This window comes from Coenobita brevimanus, chromosome 44, assembly GCF_032717465.1.
Source record: "Coenobita brevimanus isolate Jiangsu-jjx chromosome 44, ASM3271746v2, whole genome shotgun sequence".
In the NCBI taxonomy this organism is placed as follows: domain Eukaryota; kingdom Metazoa; phylum Arthropoda; class Malacostraca; order Decapoda; family Coenobitidae; genus Coenobita; species Coenobita brevimanus.
In genome coordinates, this window is record NC_136997.1 from 11,743,390 (window position 1) to 11,760,546 (window position 17,157).

The following is a 17,157-nucleotide window of genomic DNA, read 5'->3' on the forward strand; positions in this document are numbered from 1 at the left end:
TCACTGGCTCTCTGGGGATAAATGTGGATATTCCAACAACTCCCCTGCGGGAGACCCCACACCAGCACCACAAGTAGCTGGGCCATCACAGGTGCCACCATCACCACCAGTACCACCTGCAGGAGGCGCATCACGGGTGCCAGAACCACCACCAACTCCAGTTGCTGGTCCGTTGGAGGAACCCATGCCTGGGGCTGCAGCTCCCGCACGACAGGACCACAGAACACGAGGGTATCCAAGCAAGCATTGCCGGGTCATTGACGATGACATGAGGTTGGATCGCACTCTGGGCCACCACAGGGCGAGGATCTCTGACAAGAAGAAGCTCAGGTGTGCCTTGTGCTTCAAGTTGGGAGGAGGAAAGACACAAGGAACATGTGTCCTGTATGTGATGTGCCGCTTTGCATGGGTGATTGTTTCGACTGGTACCATACCGAGCAATACCTTCACTAGTGGAGCACATACACATACAGACAGACAGACAGACACACACACACACACACACACACACACACACACACACACACACACACACGCAGACACTCACATACACACACAGTACAAAACTCCTCACCTCCCATCCGATGTGGTCCTGCAGGAAGATCATCGCCACTGGAGAAGTACGTTGTATTCTTTTTTTATTTATCTCTTTACCTTTATTTATGTCAGTATATTTACATATACATATATATTGTTTTTTAGCTCAACACAAATGACAGGGAAATAAGTACAGCTTCAGTTTCAGTTGGTAGCAACAGGTTTAGTGTTCATGTGCGGTTTCTGAGAGGACTAAAAACAAAACAGAAGTAATTATACGAAATAGTTGTTGGCATAAAACCAAGGAAAGCGAAGCTAACAAGCATAAATGTGTTAGCGCACTACAGGAAGCTAGCGTAAGTGAGCGCGGTTGATGGCGGGTCAGTGTGCAGCAAAATACGCCATAGTTTTTTGCATTTCTCTCGAAAAGTATGAGACCTAGGATCACCGTTCTTTACTGAGAATAAAGAGGATGAAATTGTGCATAGGAAGATGAAATAAAAACAAGGGTGCCGTTGAAAGTTCTTCACAAACCCTCTTCGAATGACAAAGTTATTTTCTGTCGAAAATGGCTTTTACTTTCTCACTTATTACTCGAAAGGCCATATATCGTATCAAATTGGGACCTGACCAATTCGAAACCTAATAAAATTTTCTTTTGATTGATGGTCCAACATGTAGAGACTGATTAGTAAACATTCGACTTGTGATGTTGGGAAGTGAAATCTATGATCCTGAATGTTTATTCCGAGCGCCCGAACGTATGCATAGTTTTTTTTTGGGGGGGGTCTATTTTCTTTTTTCTTGCTTATCATGTAGAACAAACATCGTTGAATAGGAATATATGGGTTTTGTGGCAAAATAAATATGTTTGGGTGGTGAAAATAAGCCAAGAATACACATTTTTGGAATGCGCGGCAGCCAGGGGGGAGGGGAGAAAAGCCTGCGTGTCAGAGCTGGGAAAACTTAAAAACTTATCCACGCGCAAAAGGTTAATAGCAGCCACGTTGGTAAGTTCAAAGTGTTCTGCTCAAGGTTAATACAGTGATGGCTAGCCATAAAGAATATCACACTACCACACCTCCCATCCTCCATAAAATCTAATACAACCTTGAATTGAACAAAGACAATAGAACCGGCATAGAAACCTCACCGGTTACTAAATTCCCATAACCAACTGATCCCATTATAATCTCAACTTTAAATTCAGTGCGCATCCTGGTGATTTACACTCCAACGCTAAGCTGTGATATAAGAAATTGTTGTAAGAGGAGAGATTTTAGTGACATCAAAGTTTTTGTGGGATCAGAATAATCGTAACATTTCTCAGGTGTCATAACAGTGAGATATAATTAAAATTCTATAACAATTCGCTAGTGGCCAGCGGTGATATATATGTATATATATATATATATATATATATATATATATATATATATATATATATATATTCCAGACGCCTCAATCCCGTTTGGGGTGGCCAAAAACAAATCGCCTCCACGTCGCCTTGTCCCCCGCCATTTCACTGCCCTGCTCCCAACTCACACTCCCCTCAAATACCTCTCCACCCCATCCCTCCATCTCATCCTCGGCCTCCCCCTCCCGCTTCCCCCCTCCACCTCACTCACATACACTCTCTTCGTCAGTCTCTCACCCTCCATCCTCTCCACATGGCCAAACTACCTCAGTGTGTTCCTCATAACGCTTCCTATCACATCCACATCCACACCACAACGCTCCTTTATATCCTCATTCGTCAGCCTGTCTCTCCATGTGACTCCACAGGCTCCTCTCAAATAACTCATTTCCACTGCTCTCACTCTTGACTTGTGTCCTTCCAACAACGTCCAAGCTTCACTTCCATACGTTAGAGTTGGTATCACAATACTATCATGTAGTAACTTTTTCACTTCCATGCTCACTTCCCTGTTTCTTATCACTGCTTTCAAAGAACCAGCAACTTTTCTTCCCTGCTGTACCCTTTCAAGCACTTCACCCTCCAAACCTCCATCCTTACTCATCACACTACCAAAGTACTTAAACGTAGTCACATTTTCCAATTCCTCACCATCCAACCTCGCTGTACATTCACTGATTTCACTTTTATATATATATATATATATATATATATATATATATATATATATATATATATATATATATATATATCCCATTGGAGCCCGGTGTCCGGAATATTGAACAGAACTGGGATTTTTCAAGTCTTTATAAAGTAGGGAACCCTCGGGTAGGGACCTATGAGCTTCGCGACTATGAGCCGACAGGCGGAGGGCGGTGCACTTAGTACCCACCCAGTGCCATGCCTCGCCCAGCACCCCTGGGATCCAATGGGTTATATATATATATATATATATATATATATATATATATATATATATATATATATATATATATATATATAGCATTACACTGGAGTTAGCGGTAAGATATTCATTAAAAAGACTCGGACACAGCACAGTTGGCATATATATTAAATTCTTGCCATTACATAGGCAACTGCTGTGCTCTTGAATGTAACACTGCCATACACAGGTGCTGGATGAAAAATGGTTAACTGCTACCCCTTGCCACAATAATGCCTACCTACGTTCATCATTTCCAAGCAAATTTTACACACACACACACACACACACACACACACACACACACACACACACACACAATCAGTGTGTGTATGTGCTTTATGTTTTATTCATAAAACATCCGTGTGTGTGTGTGTGTGTGTGTGTGTGTGTGTGTGTGTGTGTGTGTGTGTGTGTGTTACAAATGAGCAAATGCTCATGGCAAGATAACAGTCGTAACAGATAATATTGTACTGTATTATTCCACCTACTGTATAATACTGATTAGCAAAAAAAAAATAATAATAAAAAAAAAAAATAACGGATGGGTATTCTGATATCAAAGTACTGGCTTGGTCAGAGATATAAAATGACACGGCGGCTACTTCACCAAGTAAATAACGGTACAGTACCGCGTAATGAAATACACTGCGCCAAGAAGAAAGTTCAAAGTCTGCAGTTTTATTCCTTTATCAATGAATCGCGTTACAAAGTACACAAACATGCATGACAGTAACATATAAGACAAACATGTACAAGGTACACTTAGTGCAGTCTATGGCGTGTTACAGAATGTGTCTATAGCTAGTAACAACGTGAATCAGTTTTCCTCATGTAAGTTTACGGCTGGTGATACACACGTAAGGCAATGGAATTGTGCAGAAGGCGAGGTAGCGCAGCTGGAATAAACGGGAGAACACACCCAGCAGAGAGTGACTGTCATATTCTAATTGCAAAGGAAAAGAGTGATAACAAATGGAGGTAGACTGAGTATAGTTGCTACAAGAGCATGTTGAAGGAGTTCGATTGATGAAGGATGAGTGCTGAGTTACCACTGGATACAAACAATAATGACTAAATAAATGTTCTCGCACAACAACTAATACAACAAATGCTGTCAAGAACAAATTAGTTAACATATCACAAAGAAACAGAAGATGAGATCTGGAAATGAAGGTTTAGTTCTTTATGACATCTATCTATCTATCTATATACGATACCTAGGCTGCTTCCCCCAAAGAAAGGGAGGTAGCCGAGACAGGACGACACACTCCCCATCTACTCATCCATTCAAACACATTCATTCGCATCTTAGTCCGAAAGGGGAGAAAGGACAGATCCTCACCGCACCACACCGCACAAGGGTCCACTGCGCAGTGCAATCAGTGACATCCACAGCAGGGCCCGACAGCAGAGCTGGTTTACCCCTGCCACATCATGATAGACCCATCCCCTTACCCGCACCTGACCTGACTAGCTGATCAGACCAAATGCGGGAGAATATCCCCTTAGGGCTGCTTTATCATTTATTCATTCACAATTTCTCTCCATTTATTTCTGTCACACACAGCCACTCTTCCATGCTCAACAGACATCCCTCTCACATCCAGCGCTCTCTTCACACTGTCCATCCATCCTATTTGTGGTCTCCCTCTCAGCCTTACACCTCTCACATCAGATCTAGTTATCTTTTTCACCAATCGCTCATTATCCAATCTCTCGATGTGCTCAAACCATCGCAACACCCTCTGCTCAACTCTATCAGCCATCTCCCGAATACCTCCGGTTCTCCTTTGCAGTTCATCGTTTCACACTCGATCCATATGCGTCACTCCACACATACTCCTCAGACACCTCATCTTCATTACATTCAAACTTTTCCTCTCTGCTACACCCATATTCCATGTTTCAGCCCCATATAACGCAGTCGGTACCACAACACCCTCATACAGCCTTCTCTTTACATCCATTCTAAGCGAACGACATTTAAACAACTTTTTCATTCCTCCCAGCACCTTTCCTATTTCATTCATTCTAAACTTCACTTCTGCATCTATTCTTCCATCCACAGCAACATGTGACCCTAAATATTTAAAACACTCTAACTCCTCAAGCAACTCACTATTCAAAACGACATTCATCCCCCTATCATCTACCAACCTCGTACACTTCATCACTTTACTCTTAATCTCATTTACTTTCAATTTCCTCCTTTCACACACCCTTCCAAACTCCTCTACCAACTGTCTCAATCTCTCCGAATCAGCCACCAGTGCAGTATCATCTGCAAACAGCAGCTGCTTCAGATTCCACTCTCTACCATCAACATTCACCAGACTCAGACCTCCACCTAAAACTCTTGCATTCACCTCCCTTACAACACCATCCATATAAATATTAAACAACCAAGGCGACATCAGACATCCCTGTTGCAGCCCCACTCTCACAGGAAACCAATCACTCACAGCATTTCCCACTCTTACACACGCTCTACTATTTACATAAAAACTCTTCACCCCTTTTAGCAACCTACCATGAAGTCCATACAATCTTAAAACAGTCCACAAAGCCATACGCTTTCTCTAAATCCATGAATGCCCAAAACACATCCTTGCCTTTCGCTAAATGCTTTTCACACACTTGTCTCACAGCAGACACCTGATCCACTCATCCTTTCCCTCTCCTAAAGCCACACTGCTCATCACCAATCACTCCCTCTGTACCCTCTCTAACTCTCATAATTAACACTCTACCATACACCTTACCTACAACACTGAAGAGACTTATACCCCTACAGCTAGTACATTCATACTTATCACCTTTGCCTTTATACAACGGGACCACACAAGCACTTGCCCAGTCAACTGGCACCATAACTTTCACGAAGCACACATTCAACAATCTTACTAACCAGTCAACAATAGTCACTTCACCACCCTTCAGGCATTCCACAGCACACCCATCCATACCTGCAGCTTTCCCTGTTTTCATCTCCTTTACTGCCTTCTCCACTTCCTCCTTCGTGATCAAAGAATCATTCAACTCTCCCAACACATTTATTCCTTGCACCCTTTCATCCGCCACAATCTCAGCCATCCTTTCCTCCTGTGAAAAATATTTAATAGTTCTGGCAAACAAATCGGGTCCCTCTTTCTGGGCACCAAAATGTGAAAAATATTTCATGTATACAAGTCGGTATCCCTGCCGGGGCACCGCTATGTAAGAAATTTCTGGTATTTACTAATAAACAACTTGTAGGTCGTTACTCGTCTATAAAGTTGTTCTTAAGTAAATCAAACAAGTCTCAGAGTTAGGCGAAACCTAACTTAACCTTAACTCACATACAATAAATATTTCTCTTCTATCTCATAGCTAATCCCCCCTTGAATTGGCCAATTCGTAAAGGTTACTTAGCTAGTGAAGAGGGAGTGATCGTTAACCGATGACGATGAGGCTGCTTAGTGTATTTGCTTGAGCAAGCAAGCGTCCTGATGGTGCGTATATACAACCGTGTTAGCTTGAGAGTGACTAGGAACAGAGCTTACTCCACGAGATCTAGGAGCAGAGAGGTGGTAGGTTGCCAACTATTAATTATTTACAGTACCAAATACAGTTACATTACATCATGATATGTACAGGACAAATCTAACAAATTAATCTTAATTTTAATTAAACTAAAGTTAGACAAAATATTCCCTTTGTGTAAATATCTTAATTCCACATCTGCTAAACCGGAGAATCTTTCCCTACTTGCCACATCATCTAAGGCGCAGATGCAGTTTAGGTCAGTGGAAAATACCACATAATTACATTTATTTACAAATGTATAGTTGTCCACGGGGGTTAAATGCAGTAGCATTTAATTTATCAATAACAAGAATTATTAAAGAGAACAATTTCTGGGTTATTAAAACCACTTGAACAATTAACAACGGTCTCAATTTTTCCTCTGCCTTTAACCAGGGATAACTATGATGAAAATAGAGAGCGCAACTGCTCTGGGGGAAAATATTTCCCACAGTTTTGGGGCCGGCAGAAAATGATACGTTGTATCATGTAATATGACCCTTAGCCAAGAGTTCCCTCCATAGTTCTCGAGAACCCTGTGCTGCAGCCCTACTAGGTCGCGCCTCTTGACCCGTTTGATCTTCACCATCCTCTGGATCCGGAGTAGCTGCTAACTCAAGGGGTACCAGTTTATCAATAGTTTTTATACTGATATGTCCCCTGCATTTTATTTTTACGAGTCTCAGCACCCCTTCAGAATCTGGGTGTGTGGAGATCACTTTAGCTAATGGCCACTGGGATCTTGGCTGTTCAGTCTTCACTAAGACCACATCTCCTATGTTAATAACTGATATGTTGCTGGCAGCTTGAGCTCCATAAAACCTCTCACTTAGGCTCAAAAGATACTCTTCGCTCCAATGTCTATTCCAAGTATCCAACATCCTTTTCAGACGTTGATATCCGTCCCGCAGATGTTGTCCTAAATCATTATTTTCTATGTTAGGATCATCAACTTCTTCCTGGATATCCACACAAGGCATCGGATGGAGCTTCCTGCCATATAACATGTGAACCGCTGTTAAGGCCTCTAGCGAGTCGCTAGTGTCATCTTGATAAGTCAAGGGTCTATTATTAACCCTGGTTTCAATTTCAGTTATTACTGTTCTTAAATCTTCTCTCGTGATCTTAGTTCTATGTAATGTTTTCCTCAGGCAGGTCTTGACAATACCAATCATTCTTTCGGTAAATCCATTTTGCCATGGAGCTCTTGGAGCTGTGAACTGCTGGATTCCAGCGCTGACTTAACCTTTGGGTCGTTCATTATGTTCAACAGTAAAGGTGCTGCTCCAACGAAATTAGTTCCGTTGTCGCTTATTAACTTGCCAGGACAAGACCTTCTAGTGGCAAATCTGCGAAAGACATTGAAGAATGTCTCTGAGCTTAGGTCTTCCACTAATTCTAGATGGACTGCCCTTGTGTAGGCACAAGTAAATAAACAAATGTAAACTTTATGGGGAGTTTCCTCACCCGTAACAGTTATAGCCCCTGTGTAGTCCACTCCTGTTATATGGAAGGGCCGACTTATGTTCACCCTATTCTTCGGTAGGGCTGGTGGTCCTGGGTAGATATAAGGTCGCTGCTCATACCTCCTACAAATGATGCAGTTTTTGAGATATTTTTTAATAACCTGTCTACCCTTAGGAATCTAGTACCTTTCCCGAATTTGGGCTAAGGTCTGCGGTACACCTCCATGGAGAGTGGAATCATGGGCTTCCTTTATAATAAGTTGTACAAAGCATCCACTCTTAGGTAATAAAATGGGATGTTTGGTTTGGATGGGCAAGTCAGCCTTTACCAATCGGCCTCGACATCTTATCAGACCTTTTCCGTCTAAGAGCAAGCCTAAATTCTTAATCAGCTTATTCCCCTTTCCAGTGTCTTGGCCTAAAAGTTTATATATTTCCTCGTAAGAATTTCTTTGTACTCTTTTCAGCCAGTATTCTAGCGGATCTAATTTCTGAAACCCCACCTTCTTATTCAAAAATTTAACAACCAATTTAGTAGTATTTAGAAGTTGTCTTATTGACGAGAATTGGCTGATGTCAATTACTTCTGGCTCAGGTACTACAGGATCCAAGTTCACTACACTAATCTCAGCAATACTGTACTGTTTCTGTTCAGGCCAATCCTTAGTGAGTAACCATTTAGGACCTTCAAACCACAAGTTATCTTTGATCAGTCTCCTTACGGTCGAACCTCTCGAGAGCAGATCAGCTGGATCTTGTTTGGAGGACACATGCATGAAATTAAATTTAGAAGACAGCTCTTTAATAGTCTTCACTCTATTATGGACGAAAGGAATTTTACTGTCTTCCTTCTCTATCCAGTAAAGACAAATCACACTGTCAGTCCATATGTAAATATCCTCATACTGAGTATCAAGTGTAGTGGTTATATACCTGGCCAATTTAGTTCCTACTTTTATGGAAGCCAATTCCATTTGAGGCAGGGTTCTTTCTTTAATTGGCGCAACTCTGGCTTTGGACATTATAATCTTACTATCCTCTCCTGTTGCGCAATAAGCTACTGCTCCATTGGCCCTTTGAGAAGCATCACAAAACATGTGTACGTGCAACTTCTCATTACTGTTTATTTTCCTGGGAATACATATGCTTGATGTAGTTTCAAACTCGTTTCTAATCTGTTCCCATTGCTCCACATATGTCTCACCTAATTCAGTGTCCCAGTCTAACTTTTCTCGCCAAGCCTCCTGTAATAAACATTTGCCCCTAGTAACTATAGGACTGACAAATCCTAATGGGTCAAATAGCTTGGAAACCTGACTTAACAAGGACCTCTTGGTGAGAGTAACATCAGAGAACTTAATTGGTTTCAAACTTATTACATCAGCTGTTGTATCCCAGTTAAGACCTAACACATTTTGAATTTTGGGAATGTCAGAATCTGGATAGTCCTCTTGTATTTTATTCCTCAAAAGCGGTGAATTTGTATTCCATCTCTGTAACGGCAAATGTTGCATTCCCACATTCGGAATTGGCTACTTCATAACCCTTCAAAACTTCCGACTCTGTATCAGCAACACCTTGCAAATTATCCATGTAAAAAGCCTGCCCTATTTCTGGACATTTGGCATTTTCAAAATGATGCTTTAAAGTGTTGCAAAGTAGGAAAGGACTAGCACAAGAGCCAAAAAGCACCGATCAGAAACAGTAAGTTTTCAATGGACTATCCTCATTTTGAGGATCATGAGGCCAGAGGAATTTTGTAAATTTCCTATCCTCATCTCTCAGTCCTATTCTGAGAAAAGCCTTACTAATGTCTGCTGCGTAAGCGTTTCTCTCTAAATCTTTGTAACACATTCCCTAACTTCTCTGTTAGTGTAGGTCCAGAGTATAGGCAATCGTTCAAGCTAGCTGATCCCTTGGGCGCTTTACTACTACAGTTGAATACTATCCTTATGGGAGTAGTTACTGAGTCCTTGCTTACTGCATGATGTGGTAAGTAGTGTCCTTCTTTGTGGTTAACAGGGTATTCTACCTCTTCTATAAATTTATTCTTCAATTGATCCTTTATAATATTATCATATAGGGTCAGATGTTCTGGTTTATCTCTCAACTTTCTTAGAAGAGAATTTAACTGAACTTTAGCTGCTTGGTAATTTGTTGGTAACTCTGAATGGTTTAGTTTCCATGGTAATCCTACCCAATACTGTCCATCCTTAAATTCCACAGACTGATTATACAGATCCAAAGTTATTTTATCTTCAGGGGTTGGTTCCTCAGAGTGTATTCCTACACTGTCTAGGTCCCACAGTTTGTGTACAGGTTCAATATTTTCATCCAACAAGTCATTTATCTGAGTAGGTTCTAATTCTGCACCTATTCTAGCTACCATCAATGACTCTGTGGGGGTAACAAAGACTGAGTCTACTAGTTTGGCCTCTCCTTTAACTTGTTTTGGAAAAGGCAACTGACCCATAATAAGGTTACCTCCTGGACTCTTGAACAACTGTACCTTATTCCTTTTGAAAGTCCTATGTAGGAATCTTCCACAATAATCAGAACCAATTATCATTTTTATGGGACCCACAGTATCTGATTCCACATTCCGTTTAGCCAACTTTATCCCTGAATTTTGTAGATGATCAGAGGTTTCCTTCAATCCCTTTATGTATATACTTGTCTCCATATTATCAAGCACAGCTGCTGTTATACGGCATTTATATCTGCCTAATTGTATTACAGGTCTAACTAAATCAAACGACTGAGCTTTCTTAGTTGTTAAGAATCCTGTAATGGCTAGATTTACCTTGCCGATAACTGGTAACTTTAATTTCTCCACAATGTCTGCAGAAATGAAAGTTTTCTGAGCACCCGTATCAAACAGGGTACATACTAATTGGTTTCTATTCTCAAACAATACTTTCACAACTGCTATTGGTACTGCAGCTGGCATTACTAATGGAGCATTCCCTTTTGCAATTGTCATATTGACGCTTGCAGGTTTAGGAACCTCAATTTTCATCCTAGGGCATAAAGCACTATGATGATGATCTTTTTTGCATTTAAAGCAAAGATTTAATTTAGTCTTACAGTCCGCGACAGTATGTTCGGAGTTCATACAGATTATACAACACCCCAGTTCCTGAAGCTTCCCTACTCTAGAAGCATAATCAGGGTACGGTTGACAAGATACACTGGAATGTTGCTCACCACAAAAGACACAAACTTTCCTGTCTTTTACCATGGAAGGTTTTATTTCCTTAATATCCTCAGGATGTCTATTTCTTATCTTTAATACTTTATCCTCGGCCTTTGTGGAGCTAAGGAAAGTACCTATCTCCTCTTTAGGCACATACTTAGTTTTCTCTGACTTAACTTTCCCAATCAGTTGGTTAGTGGGTTTTTTCTTTACTTCAGTCTTCTGTTTGACCTCAGTAGTGTTTAATGTTCCTTGCAAATGTTTACAGAGTTGCATCAAGCCTTCCTCAATCTCTTCACATGAGAAATTATCCTTCTGGTACCTACCATACAAAGCATCCTTGGTTTTCGGTGGTAGCTTTAAGGACACAATTCTTGAAAGCACCCAATCTGATGTCTTAATATCTTCGTAAGTACCTAAGGCCCTTAATTTACAACTCATTGCAATTCTAAAATTTTGCAAGGAATCAAAATCGTGCCTAGGCGTGGGTAATTCTATTAGAGCCCTCAATAATTGATGTATAACTTGTTCCCTGTCTTCGTAATTTTCTCTAAGGATGGTCAAAGCCACCTCATAATTATTTTCTTCTACTGGTAATTCTTTTATCAGTTGATATGGTGTTCCTTTGACCTGTCCTAACAAATACGTAAGTTTGGTGACTTTAGGGAGATCTGTTCTATCGTGTACCAAATATTTGAATTGATCCCAAAAGGATTTCCAGTTCTGCTCCCCATCAAACTCCGGAAGCGTTATTTGTGGTAACACAGCTCTACCCTGCTGTGCCACAACTTGTGTTTCCGCGGCAGTGTCAGCTAATTCTGACTCTAGTGTCTTTACTACAGTTAAGTATTCTTCTAATTTGTTTTCAAACTTCGTAGTTTCTGACTCTAAGAATTCCTTATTCTCAGCCTTTACTATAGCCGCTTCTAAAGTTAAGTAACTCTATTCGTACTTACTCCATCGATCTTTCAGGATATTTAGGAGACTATTTATTCTCTCCTTGGACAGAGGTATTTGGTCCAACGACTGGTTACAATCATTTATGGCTCTAGTTACCCATCCTGCCTTACTACTAGAAGATCTGTGCAATAAAGAAACAGACATGTTGACGGAGTTCTAATTTAATAATTATGAATTCCAACCACAAATTTACCTCAACTTAGTAATGATTTGATTATTTTAAATTTTGAAGAGGGTAGGGATTAAGTCCTCATTGTGCAAATTATCCCCTCTCCCAATTTCGTAATATTTATTACAGCTCAGCTAATTATTCATTTAATTTTGAGGAGTGTAGGGATTAGGTCTATAATTTCAACCTATCCCCCAGGGTTATTAAACCTCTAGGGTTCTATTTCATCCCCACACTCAATTGCCAAAACACCCATATTCCCCGAGCTCAGAATTAATTACCTCAATACTCCATAGGCCCACCCATAGCTTGTACAGCATAGAACTCTCCTTTCTTATGTTCTACATAATTTATAAATTTCTGCAGAACCGCTTCCATACCATGACGGTTCCAATGTATACCATCAGCTTTCAGCATTGCTTGGAAGGGCTTGGCATTAAAATGTATGAAATCCCTTCCCTTCCTGGCCCGTTGCAACTTTCGGTTTACATCTCTGCTTATTAATTTATATGTTCCATAACAAACTGTAGAGCCATATGGCAGGTTCCTTGGCTCGAGGAGGGTTATGGCTACTGAGGATTTACAAGAGCCTTCTATGGCTCCTACCACTGCTAAAATTTTCTCCACTACTTCATTGACCTCCAAGGAACAGGACCGTACGGTCATGCTCCCAGTCTAGTACGGCATTCAGCCTTTCATCTTCAGAGAAAGAGCTTGCCTTTCCTCCTGGAGCTCTATAGATACGTACGTCCACGTCTTCCACTTCAACCGAACGTGGTAGTAAACTGTGTCCCACAAAAGCAACTTTAAACACATTCAGCACTTCGGCACACATCGGTTTTCCTCACTTGGTCGGGGCACCAAAAATGTGAAAAATGTTTAATAGTTCTGGTAAACAAATCGGGGCCCTCTTTCTGGGCACCAAAATGTGAAAAATATTTCATGTATACAAGTCGGTATCCCTGCCGGGGCACCGCTATGTAAGAAATTTCTGGTATTTACTAATAAACAACTTGTAGGTCGTTACTCATCTATAAAGTTGTTCTTAAGTAAATCAAACAAGTCTCATAGAGTTAGGCGAAACGTAACTTAACCTTAACTCACCTACAATAACTATTTCTCTTCTATCTCATAGCTAATCCCCCCTTGAATTGGCCAATTCGTAAAGATTACTTAGCTAGTGAAGAGGGAGTGATCGTTAACCGATGACGATGAGGCTGCTTAGTGTAATTGCTTGAGCAAGCAAGCGTCCTGATGGTGCGTATATACAACCGTGTTAGCTTGAGAGTGACTAGGAACAGAGCTAACTCCACGAGATCTAGGAGCAGAGAGGTGTGCAGCAGGACCTACCTCCCTCATAGAATGGTGGGTTGCCAACTATTAACTATTTACAGTATCAAATACAGTTAGATTACATCATGATATGTACAGGACAAATCTAACAAATTAGTCTTAGTTTTAATTAAACTAAAGTTAGACCAAATATTCCCTTTGTGTAAATATCTTAGTTACACATCTGCTAAACCGGAGAATCTTTCCCTACTTGCCACGTCATCTAACGTGCAGACGCAGTTTAGGTCAGTGGAAAATACCACATAATTACATATATTTACAAATGTATAGTTGTCCACGGGGGTTAAATGCAGTAGCATTTAATTTATCAATAACAAGAATTATTAAAGAGAACGTAATTTCTGGGTTGTTAAAACCGCTTGAACAATTAACAACGGTCTCAATTTTTCCTCTGCCTTTAACCAGGGATAAGTATGATGATAATAGAGAGCGCAAATGCTCTGGGGAAAAATATTTCCCACACCTCCTCTATATTTAATAATCTTTCAAAATACTCTTCCCATCTCTTCCTTATTGCAACCATCTCAATTAACATCCTTCCATCCTCTGCTTTCACTTGCTCTTCCTTCCCAGACTCTCCCTTTTGCACCCTTTTCACCTTCCTTCCAGAACATTTTCTTATTCTGCTGAAAATTCCCAGTCAACCGCCTACCCCACCTCTCATCTGCTGCCACTTTAGCATCATGCACAGCCCTTCTCGCCCTATTCCTCTTTTCCTTATACTTCTCATATGACACCTCATCCTTCCTCTGCAGCCACACTTCATATGCACGTCTCTTCTCAGCCACAGCCATACTTACTTCCTCTCACCACCATTCACTTTCTTTTCTTACACCACCAGCCACACTTCTCACACCACAAACCTCTTCTGCATGCCCCACCACAGCACTCTTAAACAACTGCCATTCCTCCTCCACACTGCCATTTTCCTGATCTTTCACTGTGTTTCACTCATCTTTCAATTTCTCCTGATACTCTACCATTTTCTCTCTTTTATCCAACTCACTCACTTTCAAAACCTCCCTGCCACACCTAACCTTCCTAGCTCTCACCCATCTCTTACTTACTCTTAACTTTCCCTCCACCAGGAAGTGGTCAGACATACCTCCACCCTTCCCTCTCAGAACTCTCACATCCAACAATCTTCCTATTACATTCCTGGACACAACCAAGTAGTCCGTCAAAACTCTATCAACAACCCTTCCACCCTCCTGTCTCACCCATGTATATAATATCTTTCTTCTTCTTTATGACATAGGGAAAGTAAAGTGTGGGTTGCGTCTGTGTGGTTTGTCACCTGGAGAGCAATACCGATGGGGTCGCTGACGTGATGGAGTCTGTGAACGAGGAATGCCAGTGCAGAGGAAATCACCACCGTGGTGGCAAACACCAGACCCCAAATTAATGGGGAAAAGGGATAAAGAATGCTCCTCCACTGGGGTAATGGCTGAGGTACCTCCAGAATGATTGCATAACAGGTTTCCCAATATGGGTAGGTCCAATCAAAGTCGCTGATTGCATCACCAGTAACTTCCTGTCCATTGATCACTAAATCTTTCTCTTTATACATCAGCTCAGCAAACATTCCATCCCATGTCCCATTCAGTTTGGTGCCCCACACTACTTCTTCCATTTGGATGTATACCATCTGAAAGTTAAGTTTTTTGGCTATGATCTGTGCAGCATCTAAGTTTACTCCGGTACAACTACCTTCTTTGTCCGAATAAAGGAATGGTAGCTCATAGCACAGCACTGGCACCTTCAGAACTTGACCTCCAAAATCATGGAAGCGAGGAGGAAACAGCGCCTGCAGACTGTGAAATTTATCAGGACTCCAGACTCCTATTGGTGTCTTGATGACAGACTGACCCAGTTTCTCGTGGTGTATTGGTCTGGAGGTGTAGAGGAGGAGGCGGGTGTGGCTGGCACGGACTGCTGGCTGGAGGAGCAGGAGGAACCTGGAGCGCTGGATGACGGGCTGGCTGAGGACAGTGGTGGTGTTGAGGTGCGTGTCCAGGCAGAAGAGGACAAGGTAGCTGGGGTTCCAGTGTTTGTTGTCTGCCAGGAGGAGAAGGAAGGCGGAGGGGTCGTTGTGGAAGAGGAGGATGACGGTGAGAAGGGAGCCTTGGGTATGGTGGGTGGGATGGGTGGTATGGAGGAGTGAGTCCTGGGTGGCAAGGAGGACGGGCGTGTAGGAGGTTCCTACCGCCGACACCACCCGGCCCACATCCAACAGGGACTGACTGTGGTCGTCCATGACCAGCAGAAGGTTGTGGCCTCGTAGCGACCCCGATACCAGTGTGGTAAGAGCGTCTTGAACCAGGAATCCGCCCTCTGAGGGAAGGAATCATATAATAGAACGTGTTATTGCTCTAATCATGTAGTGGAGAACTACTTCATTTCTGGCACTGAAGAAACAGTGCTTCATTATAAACTGAAAAATTTGAATAGCATAAGTGACAGATGAATATGACTGAAAATGTAGGTGTTCAAGTAGTTCACCTGTTATAAATGAATTAACTCAATTTATGGAGTGCATACAGTGGATGCTTGGCTACAAATAATAGGCAGTGTATGGTGTTGCAGGAGTGTCGACTATTAAAGCTAGAGGAACAGTTCTGAAGGACTATGGAAGCTCAAGGTGCAGAGGAAGAGAAATGGGAAGTAGTTGGCAAGACAATTAGGAATACAGATATGAGTATTTCTGGTGTTAGATCGTTGTGCTGAGATATTCCTTGCCTGCGTAAATGAGCAACAGAAAAGTCTAATAAATTATTTCTTTGAAATTATTGCTGTGAAAAGTCTGCTAGGGCTAGGTTCAAATACAGGGCAGGACGGCCCTGTGGGGATGATTGCTTGCCTGTGGTTGATGGGACTGGTCTCCCAGAAAACAACAATGATAGTACTTTGAGGGGTTGCTAACCACGAAGCAAGAGGAAAAACGCGTCAGTCGGCACCAACTCGATACAGGAGTTCCTCCCAGTGGGAAACAACACTTCCATTGGTGTAACATGATCTGTGACTCCCATGTCGGATTTCACTGCCAACTGCGTCCACATCAGCACCAAGATACATTGTAACTCCTTCATTACCCCTTCATCAGTTCATTGTGTTGAATCAGCGTCTTCATCAACTACAAATGACTGCTCGAAACAAATTTGTGTGTGTGTGTGTGTGTGTGTGTGTGTGTGTGTGTGTGGCGCCAAGATCTAGTAATTACTGCATTGTATCTTTTTTCTTTCAGCTTCTTTCCACTTGTGAAAGATGATGATATTGATCTGCTTGCAAAACGACCACCGGGATTATATATAACCTTTTAGAAGTGGAAATATCCTAGGCTGTTTGTAATTTTTTTCATCAGTCATTTTGTGAAAATGCAATTTTTATATAATTTTATAATTAAAGTGGTCACACCAAAAGTTGTGGATATGAGAGTGAATCTCCTAGTAAAAAACGAAGGCTGTAGAGTTGCACATCCGACATTGATATAATGTGCTGCTTGCTGATAAAAAAAACAGGTGACACTTTGGCTTAGAGTCTTATACAGTA

General features: G+C 41.6%; 1 protein-coding gene across 1 annotated transcript in view; it reads right to left on the reverse strand.

Annotated features, from left to right (window-relative positions):
- Window positions 1–16,683, reverse strand: part of LOC145397974 (glutamate receptor ionotropic, delta-1-like) — a 206,706-nt gene extending 190,023 nt beyond the window's left edge. The window contains exons 1-2 of the mRNA XM_080270949.1: window positions 16,566–16,683; window positions 14,906–15,942 (exon numbers count right to left, since the gene is read on the reverse strand). Of these exons, the coding sequence (XP_080127075.1) occupies window positions 14,906–15,942; window positions 16,566–16,683 (1,155 nt within the window). The remainder of the gene's footprint in view (window positions 1–14,905; window positions 15,943–16,565) is intronic.
- Window positions 16,684–17,157: the final 474 nt, after the last annotated feature.